Genomic DNA, 10,567 nt, shown 5'->3' on the forward strand with positions numbered 1-10,567 from the left:
GCAATGATAAATGAGCTTCAGTGGGCCAGTGCATATCAGAATACTTTCTGCTGTGAGTAAATTGCACTCTGATGCTAGAATGATTTAATGTCTGCTAAATGTTAATTTGCATTTGCAACAGAGAGAATGCAGTTTGCTGTTTGATATATTTTGCAATTGCATATCACCAACTCTCTCTGCTCGTCCTGCTAAGGCGATTTTAAGGCGATGTTGCATGTTTTTATAAGGTGATTTAACATGTTACAGCCAAACTTATGCACATTAAATATTGCTGCTCCTTGTGCTTCAAGCAGAATGCTATATTCTCTCCTCAGAGGTGAGCGACAGACTGCGCTTGTGCATGTCATTTGGCAGGTTATAGATGGGGCTGACTGACAAAAAGTGGGTTAAGATCCTTTGTATTGGATGCTTTCCTTTTTCTATAAATTCAGCTACTTCAGTTGCCTGCTCTGCTTCCAGGCTGCAGCTTCCCTTTGAAGGCAGGACAGATCAAGGATTTAATAATCAGATCTACTGGCTTACTAACTGGAGGCAGTGCTCCATTGATCCTTGAAGCTGTGGTAGCTGGTTCACCTCAGCCTACACACTGCTTTAGACATCAGTACCCCTGGGGAGCACGGCTGGCTTGGCTATTGGTGTGAAATACTGCGCATTGTGTCACTGGAGGAAAGGAGGGAGCATTTTAAATCACTTCTCAGCACTTTGGTGTTTGGTGTTAGGCTGGGGGTGCAGGGCAGCCCGGGCGCTGTGCCCCTCTGCTCCTCACTGCCCTTCTGGAAGGGCAGTGCTGGAGGCGGCCGAGTCCTGATGCCGCATACTCAGGCTGAACTGTTGCCTGCGTTGGTAGAGGGAAAGTGAGTATGTGGAGTAACTGGAGGGAGAACTCCAGTTTGAGCCTTGTTTAGCAAGTCATTTCTCTCACTGTTTAATCAAGATAGTAAGCAACAGTGATGAAAAGGACGTTTTCCTCTGTGTACATGGATTTTATCAATGTTTCTTTGAACATCTTAAGGGCTAAAAGCAAACAAAGCATAAGCCACCCACATGGCAAAAATTCAATATGCTTCTCTGCTCTGCAGCTTGACTTAAATAAGTATATTCCACCTCTTCTGTCATCATTTATGCTCCAGTACCCTGGTTTTATATAGAGAACTAACTGCTTCTCTATCATCTGTGTGAATACACTAATAGCACAAACTATATATACACACACACGTGCTATAGATAGTCTGTGTCTATATGTAGATGCGTGGAAGTCTGACGTGGGCATGACCATCACCTGAATTTTTAATCTGTTTGCATGTGTTTGTCCTCTGCTGTGGACAAAGCTTTGTTTCTTCTGCAGCCACATTAGGACACCAGTGCCCAGTGCTGATGAACACTTTTGCTAGAAATAAAACTAAAGGTGTATGTGGAAAATCTGAGTGCAAGAAGGGCTGGGAGTGGAGCACCCTGGCTGTGTTTGCCTGCTGGGGGCAAGGGAGGAGGAGAGGTTTTGCTGTGTCTGGGAGGGATGCACAGTGTGGCTCTGTCCTGGGGATGTCTGAAGCCTTTGGCTTACCTTCCAGCCAGCACAGGGCTCCAGCAGTCATGGGCAGCTCAGCGCTGGGCACTGGACTGTGGCCTCTCCTTGCTTCCAAGGGACAGTGCCACTTCTGCCAGCTGCTGGATGGCTGCTGCTTCCTGTTTTGCTTCTTGCGATGGGGGTCTAGGGTCCCTTTGAGAGCCTTTTGGTTTGCTGATGCCTGTCCTTCGTCATCAGCACTTGTCCTGCTGTTTTGTCTTTGCTTGCCCCCTGGATTTCTGTCACACAGGTTCCTCAGCTGTTTTCTCCAACACAATCCAGTATTTATAAACCCAGCAGCTATATGTGGAAGGAAGTTGTCATTTGGGAGATAAACCTGGTAGTTTCAGATTCCTTCAGTGCTTATTTTCCATAGATTTAGTTGCAACCCAACAAATTGCAGATGAGTCACCTGCCACTGGCTGCACTGTCCCAGCCCCAGCTCGTGTGGAAATCCTGCTGGAACAGCTCAGGCTGTCCAGCGAAAAAGAGCCCTGACCCTTTACCATGGACCCTGCGCTTAACCTGCACCCTGAGCCCGTCCTGAGAAGTGCTTCCCCTGACGAGCACCAAGCAACAGGCTGCCTGAGCCCGGCGCTTCCCAAACACAGCACAAATGTCGGCTGTGCCCTGTCAAACATGTTTCTTGTTTCCTATTACTCAGCCCCTGTAAAGCGGGGAGCTCTTGATGGAAAAATGTCTTCAGCTCCTCAGGGAGCTGCTGCTGTGGTCAGCTCTGGGGCTGTCTGCGGGCGCCTGCCCTCCCTGCAGGTGGGAAGTGCTGCAGATGAAGTCTATTCAGCATCTCCAACATTTACCAAGTATTCCTGGGTGATTGTGCCCTATTATTGCATTGGTGATAGGCTTCAACCATTGTTTGTTCTGTACATACATTACAGCTGCCTCCGATGGCAGGATCCCTACAAAGGGAGCGATGAAAGGCGCACCATTCTTCTGTTAGCCCTTTCTCTTCCCAGAAACCTGCCTTGCTGATAGAACAGTCAGTGTTGTCTAAAATGTAAAGGAAGCAAATTAAAGAGTGTCATTGTGGTAATAGCATTTAAAACCCATTCATGTTTCCTGCTGTGGAACACAACAAGAGTTCACTTTGCCATGGGATATACGAAAGGTAGAAAGGTATTTTAACATGGGGAGAGCTGCTTCTGGGTGTTCCAACACAGATCGACGTGATCAGATTTCCTCTTTAAGAAGGGTTGTCTCGACTGAGTCACAGTTCATAATGTACGTTTATGATATCTGGCTCTTCTTTCTGTTGGGGGGTCCACTATTTTATTTCTGTATGTTATCAGATGAGTATTATTCTGAAAGGTTAATAAATATAATAATTTAAATAAATCCATATTGCCTTTTTTATCCTTATGAACAAGTAAAGAAAGAAATGATAATGATGCACAAATGTATTCCAAGAGTGGGCTGGATCCTCGGCTGGGCTGAGGAAGGTGGTGAGGCCAAGGAGGAAGAGTGTTTATTTGGGAACATTTCTGCTGTCCCTGCCCAGCACCCAGATAACCTGATGAGCACAGTCCAGGCGCTTGTCCACCTACACGTGGTCCAAACCTTGACAGCCCCTTCTGTGCCCACATTTGCACCCATCTCCCTGGGCGCCAGTGGGATCCCCCAGCCCAGCACATCCTCCGCATTCTGGACAGCTTCCTGAATTTCCAGTCTCTGGCAAAGAGCAATGAGGATGTCCCACAGGTGGCAATTTTGAGTGTTGGATCACTGTCACTCAGCACAGAGCACGTGCTGTCTGTAGCTGCACTGCAGGCTGTTAGAGGAATGCTTGAGGCATCAGAATACCATTGTACATTAAACAAGAATGCATAATTAATAACCAAAATAAAGGAATGAATCACATTAATCAGTAGAAGATGCAATAAGCTGAGACTAAGCAAGGGAACAATTTAGCTCATACAGGAGGATACACAATTGACTTCCAAAGTGATTGTACTCGATGGTTTGCCCAGTAATCGTGTTAGTTTGCATCCATGGTAGTTCCCAGTGGGTGTAGTTCAGTCCCAGCCAGGCAGGGCTAGCTGAAGGATCTGGCAAGCCCCTGGCACTCAACTCTATTAACAGTGTACCCCACCTAGGTGCCTAGGGAACAAGACACCACATAAACTGTACCAATTCCATGTGCCTCGATCCCTGCCTCTGTTCTCCTCGAGACAAACAGCACGTAAGGACTCCATATCCCTCTGCTACTTCCACCTTCTCCTCAGTGGAACTGCTCACATGCCTGGAGCTGAGTATGTGTTTCAGCTTCCACTTTTTTGTGGCCTTTACTGTCCCCCATTGCCTCCTTCAGTGATTCCACCCTCCCCTCGGCACTGCCTCTTCAGGATGAAGGTCTTTTCACCCACTATTACAAAGCTGACCGGTTCCAGGTGCTTTAGACTGCTGGAAGTTCATGGGTTCTCTGCGCAATAAAACCAGCAAGCCCTGTAGGTCTGTGAGGGACGTTCCTGTCACCCATGAAGGTAAATTTCTGTGACAGTGGAAACTGAAGAGCCTCTTGGCACAAGATGTTCTATGTCAGTGAGCCCCAGGCGATGTTATCCCGGGAGCCTGGTCGCTTCACCGCCCCCCCCCGCTACAGAAACGCTGGAGGTGCTACAGGCTCCTGTTAAAACCTATCCGCCGGGTCGGGCGCTGCACTGAGCCCCGCAGGACGCTCCTGCCGGTCCGGTCCCATGCCCCACCTCTGCGGCCCCGCACGGGATGGGCACGAGCGGGGGGGGGGGGGCAGGACGGGGCGAACGCGAGCGGGGCAGGGAGCGGGGCGCCTGGGAGCGGCTCCCGGGGCTGCGGGCGGCGGCGGGCGGGGGGCAGCGCGGTGCCGCGGCGGGAGGCGGGCGGGGGCCGGGGGCGGCCGCAGCCCCGCGAGGAGGCGTCCGCGCCCGGTCCCGGCTCCGTATAAATGGGCGGCGGCGGCGGCAGCGCTTCACCCGGACGGCGCCGGAGCTGCGCAGCGGCGGCACCGGCGGCCCCGGCGCGGCAGGATGGGCGGCGGCGGCGGCGGCCCGCGGCGGCCCGGTGCTCTGCCGCTGCTGGCGTTGGCGCTGCTGGCGGCACAGGGCGGCTCGGCTCCCCTCCAGCCCGGCGGCTCCCCCGCGCTCTCCAAGATCTACCCCCGCGGCAGCCACTGGGCGGTGGGTAAGTCTCCGTCCGGCCCGACGGCGCTCCCGCCGCGGCTCCAGGCGCCCCGTCCGGGGGGACGCGGGTGCGAGCGTCCGGCGTCCAACCGAGCGCCCCTGTCCCCGCCGTCGGCTCGGCGGGTGGCTGCCGGCAGAAGCGCCGGCTCCCGCCGGTGCCCTGGAACCGACGGCTCGGGGCGAGCGAGTCCCCGACGGGCGCCTCCCTGTACCCGCCGGTGCCGGGCGGGCTCTGTGCACGCCCCGAGGGCCGGCAACCCGCGTCCCGTCAGGTACCGCAGCTTTGACGTGTTCATTTGGCGGTGATGCTTCTACCGCTGCCTTTCCTCAGAGATGCAGGAGCCCGAAGCACCCCAGGGAGCTGCCGGCACCTTGGGAAGCCCTGGTCCGGCCGAAGCCCCAGGGCGCTCAGCGGGGGGCTCCTCCAGCGCTGCCTCTCACCCTCCCCGTCCCAGTAACCTCCTTTGCAACCTAAAGCCAACTATGATTTCAGTTTGATGATCATAAAGTACGGTATATCAACAGTGCACCCAGCTTACATCCTAGAAAGGCACAGGAACATAGCCTTACGCCACAGCTCCCGCATGGCATGTCAAGGCAGGGAACATCTCAAGCCTGCTTCTTACGGTTGGACTCAATGATCTTAAAGGTCTTTTCCAACCTAGGTGATTCTATGAGTCTCCATCCATTTCTTATTCCAGCAATCTTACTAGATGCCTGTCTCTAGCCCCAGGCACAATGCTTGGGTTTCTCTGCCTTTTCTCGGCAAGTTTTTCTCTGACAATGTAGAATAAAAGACGGGGGAAATTGTGTGGCATTTCCAGTTCCAGTTGTGCTTTGATATTGTCTAAGTCATTGCCTCCATGCTATCCATCAGTTTCATCTTCCAGCTGATGCTTGAAAAAAACAAATCTATACCAGTCTTGGGTAATTTCATGCTACCATAATTGTTGTTCCAGGGCATCTAATGGGGAAAAAGAGCACTGGAGATTTTCCTTATGCTTATGAAGAAGAAAATAAGACCCCATTTTCAGCATTACCTGAAAATATGAAGCAGCTGGAAGACTACCTGCAGTGGGAGGAAATCTCCAAGTATTTGCTACGGCTGCTGGAAAAGAGTGAAAATAAAAGTGCTCATATTGTAAAAGGAGGGCTTCCCTGGTACGCCAGGAATACCTGGGACACAGATGACAACAGCAGCTGGAAAAATGTAAGTGAGAAAAAACCTGCACAAACACTCCATATGTTCACTGTTCATTGTACGGTAACAGATCAGCTTCCTCTGGCTTGCAGGTTGTCCAGAAAAGCAGCAGAAATGCATCTTGCACACTAGTCATTCAGTAGAGTCTGCTCTCGATTATTGCTTTACTGATTAGTGATTATCTTGATTGCCCTATCCCTGGCAATGTTCAAGACCAGGTTGGATGAGGCTGGGAGCAACCTGGGCTATTGGAAGGTGTCCCTACCTGTGGCAGGGGGTTTGGAACTGGATGAGCTTTAAGGTGCCTTCAACCCAAACCATTCTGTGATTCTATGGTTATATATATTCTATATATTATATGTATTGTATATATTATATATATTGTAATTTTAATGGGTTAATTTGCCACTGGACATAAACTCAGATTTTAGTGCCTGCATTTCCTTCAAGTCACTCGGTTGTTCCACTCTCTTCTTTTCCAGCACCTCATGCCCATTTGGCCACATCAGCACCCAGCTGTGTATTAATCCAGTAAAAATAAGCTGGTGTGAAAACCAGGTGTGAGTGTAGTGGGCAGGAAGAAGGCAAAGTGTGGTGTGTATAACAGCACATCACATTGCCTGTCTCCCTTGAGTGCTGATCAGAGGACGGAGCATCTGGGTTGGGGAGTTTCCTCTGTTCCCAGCTCTGGCTTCTCTTCTTCCCTCAGGTTAATGGATTTACCAGCACTATTTCACAAGATTTCAAGGCTTTGGACCAGATTCACCCCTGTTCTTTTGAAAAACCCTATAAACTGCCCTTGGAAGTGTATCAGTGAGGCTTTAGAGAAAATAATCAGGGCCTAAATGACACAAAATTGCAGAATTTACTAGAAAACTCCTGCCTTTATAATGCCTCAGGTACAGTCATGGTGATAGAGGTGCAGTGGTTTGAAATAGAATGCAAAGGTTAATACAGCACCTTAAAGACATTGGCGGGATGATTCTTTTCTTCCCATATTCTACTGCAGTATGGTGTAATTAATATTCCTCCCTCCCGAAATGCTGGTGTGCTGAAGTCAGTGAGTATTTGGGGTTTGACTTGAATATGGGTAAGAAATTAAAGCCGATATTTAAGTCTCTTACACCACTAATACAAATGCTGTCCATAGGTTTCTTTCTGGCTACAGCTTTATGACAGTGACACTTGCAGTAACAGTGATTCTTACTATCAAAAGAGGGAACTGTGTCATCTTCAGCTCTGCAGTGGGCAGCTTTGTCATCAGATGAGACAAATCCCATTATGCTATGGAAAGAGGGAAATATTTTGACTTTGAAAAGTATTTGGTAATGAATTGTACTTACAGAGGCTGAAAGTTGCCCCCGGTACGTGTAAACACATCCAAGTGTGTGTGTTCTTTTGCCCTGCATCAATAGCCACATTTTTGTGGTCAGACTTTGAACATATGCATGGAATAATGAGATTATTGCCTTAAATATCCAGATTTCTCCAGTGATTAGATTTCTACTGAAAACAGGGTCTTCTGTGTGAGTAGGATATATAACGACTTGCAGAAGCTCAGTTTGCCACCGAACCTTGAATATCCAGCATTAAACAGTTACTTTGGTTCTATCTTGAAGTAAAACATAATTGTGAGAGTAGTAGGTACCCTGTGCTTTCCTACTGCTGGACACGGATACCTGATTACCTGCAGCCCAGATAGATAAGGTGTGTTTTCTTGGTTTTCCTTTGCCTTCAGAAAGTAAAACCCCAGCCCCTGATGGTTAAGCTTTGTGTCTGCTTGAAATCTGTCTTCCAGATGAAGATCCGAAGATGGGAAGGAATGTGCTTTGCTTTTCTTCAGGGCTGTGATAAATATTTAAATAATGATCATTATTATTTTTAATAGAGGAGGCCGTATTTATGAAGATGTAATTCTGGTGCCTATGAATGGCAGTCAGAGGTGTACACAGGATACAAGAGCATTTGGATTCTGTAGCTCGACTCTAGATTTCCCTGGGTGTGAGGGGTTCTGTGTTGCACAGGCTTTGGTTAGACATCCCCCTTATTTAAGGTGCTGCTGTCCCACAGCTCACACAGGGGCTCCATGTACAGGAATGGTGGATGTCGCTGTTTGCCTGAGGGAAGCAAGCCGGTGATGATGGTGTGGTGCACGTAGGAACCTTGTACTTGGCATTAAATACTTCTCCAGCCATACTGTGTTTGAGTTTGAAATAGGAACTGCTCTACGAGGAGTGGGACACTGTAGTTCCAGTGGGCTACTGCTCACTGTGAAATGGCTTTTTGGATTGAGGCACTGAAATGTGACCAAAACCCAGTAAATCATGAACCCCATCATTAGCTGATGGAACAGCCATCCCAGGACCGGATCACCAGCGAGGGAGCTGTGGGTGCTGTTTGTAGGCTGAGCATGCACTTGCAGAGGTGCTGACCGTGAGTCCCTGGCTGTGTGTGTGCAGCTCTGTGCTCCCATCCACTGAATGGGAGTGAAGGCAAGCTGCGTTGGGAAGATGTGGACGATGAGGACTTTGCTTCATGGGCTCGTTCACATGTAGCAGATTTAATTCAAGCTCTGAATTGTAAATTTAAGAACAGAAATCCCCCATGCTAAAGGCTACAGAATGAAATACAGACACGTAGCAGAAGTAAATGCAGAAATGTGCTTCGGGTAACACAGTTCAGGGTCTTGGTTGTTAGGTCAAACTCATTCAGTGCATTATTCACTACTAATGGCCACACTGTGCTGTACATTTCTCTATAATAATAATAATAAAGTCTTTCTAAAAGACTCATCCAGAGTAGGAAAGGTGCAGTAACACACAAATAGCCCACAAAGCCAGAGGAATTAGCATAACAGTTCTGAGAACTTGGCCTACAGGGGTGCACCTCAGTTAATGTCTCCTGTTTTCAGTTATTAGCAGGCAAATTAAGATCTTGCCTGTGAATAAATGACAGTTAAATTAGATAAAGATCAGAAAGGAACTCTCTGCTGCAAGTTAGACACTTGGTTTACACTAAGTAAAAGTAATGGAAAATAAGCTTTAAATTGTTTCTATGGCTTGGCTTTTTAACACTAATGAGGCACTATATAAATGAGACGGCAGACAGAATTCTTTGGGAGGATGACTTCCCTCATGCTTTGGCAGTTGGTTATTACACTAACCGAGACAAATGAGGTCTATTTTGGAAAGATTATTAGGAATGTGTTTGCTATGTGAATACGCAGAGCAAGGGCTGGTTTGGACAGATTATTGGGAATGCACTTGTTATGTGAACCACGCAGAGCAGATCTATACTGGGCTTATTAACTTAGCGAATGACTTTCTCCAGGACTGTTCTATAAATAATATTCTTCTCTTTTGATTAGATGATGGACTATCTGCTTCAAGTTGTGAATACGAAAGAGAGCACTCCAAGCTGAAAGAAGGTCTCTAAATCATCAAGAAATGGAATACTTTCAATAAGAGACTATATTTCGCAAGCACTTAATTGTGTCAGATAATTAACAAGGTCTCTTTTCTGTAAACAAGATTTCCTTGGTGTAAAATACCTAAATACACATATTCTTGTATGTTCAAGCAGTGACTAAACTCTTTACTTCAAGGCTGCATTTTCTCACTTGAATGGCTTTGATATATTTAATTGTCATGGAAGGGTCTTCCAATTAATGATATGACTTATCTAATCAGTTCATCTCTTAGCTCAAAACTAGATGACATTTCCACATTCGCAATAAATAGTACAAACAAAAAGGCTGACTTTATACTCTCATTTGGGTTAATAAAATGGAAATTGGCTGTGCCACAGCCAGTCACAAAGGAACAACAGAATGATTCATTCCGATTGAAGCTCTTCTCCAACTGAATTGCTCCCTGCTCTGTAGTTTTTTGTCATTCGGGGGGAGCTGACACAGCCTTCCCAAGGTATGGAGTGTGTGGTGTTCCCCCACATGCAGGCAAGCAGGGAGATCTGCTGGAATACATGCTGCCTCCTGGTCTGACTGGAGGTGATGTGGCAGTGCAGCATACCCACCACACGTCCCTAGCCGTGCGTTAGCAGGTCCAGTACCACTGTACGTCCCCGTGAGACTGTAGCAAGAGTGTTGCCTCCCAGGAGAACAAGCTCAGCATAGAGCAGAAGCAGAGCTGGATAAAGAGGTGACAGTGCTCAGCACTGGTGAGGACACCCCCTCAGTGTTTGTCCTGAGCATCCCAGTACAATGGGTACATAGACAAACCAAAGGGAGTGCAATAAAGGGCCACAAAAGGTGATTCAGGGGCTTTTCCATCTCTCCTAGAAGGAAAGGCTATGGCTTTTGTTGGACCAGATGGCTTTTAAGGTCTGTTCCAGCCTGTATTCCATGTTTCTATGGTTCTATGAGCTGTTCAGCCTGGAGAAAAGAAGGCTCAGGGAGTCTTACCAGGGAGGGTATAACGGAGAGAGGGCCGGGCTCTTTCCAGTGGTATCAGTGACAGGACCGGGGCAGTGAGCACCTCTGAACATCAGGAAACACTTTGTCACTGTGAGGGTGACGGTGGAGTCTCCCTCTTTGGAGCTATCCACAAGCCACCTGGACACTGTTCTGGGTAACGGGTGCTGGGTGACCCTGCTCGAGCTCAGGGCTCA

At 48.3% G+C, this 10,567-nt stretch overlaps 1 protein-coding gene across 1 annotated transcript; it reads left to right on the forward strand.

The window, feature by feature from the left end:
- Window positions 1-4,278: 4,278 nt before the first annotated feature.
- Window positions 4,279-9,693, forward strand: LOC136005992 (gastrin-releasing peptide-like). Its single transcript, XM_065663884.1, has 3 exons — window positions 4,279-4,741; window positions 5,700-5,950; window positions 9,309-9,693. The coding sequence occupies exons 1-3, from the start codon at window positions 4,279-4,281 to the stop codon at window positions 9,360-9,362; spliced, it is 768 nt and encodes a 255-aa protein (XP_065519956.1). The 3' UTR covers window positions 9,363-9,693.
- Window positions 9,694-10,567: the final 874 nt, after the last annotated feature.

The sequence above is a fragment of the Lathamus discolor genome, chromosome Z (genome assembly GCF_037157495.1).
Source record: "Lathamus discolor isolate bLatDis1 chromosome Z, bLatDis1.hap1, whole genome shotgun sequence".
NCBI classification, from domain to species: domain Eukaryota; kingdom Metazoa; phylum Chordata; class Aves; order Psittaciformes; family Psittacidae; genus Lathamus; species Lathamus discolor.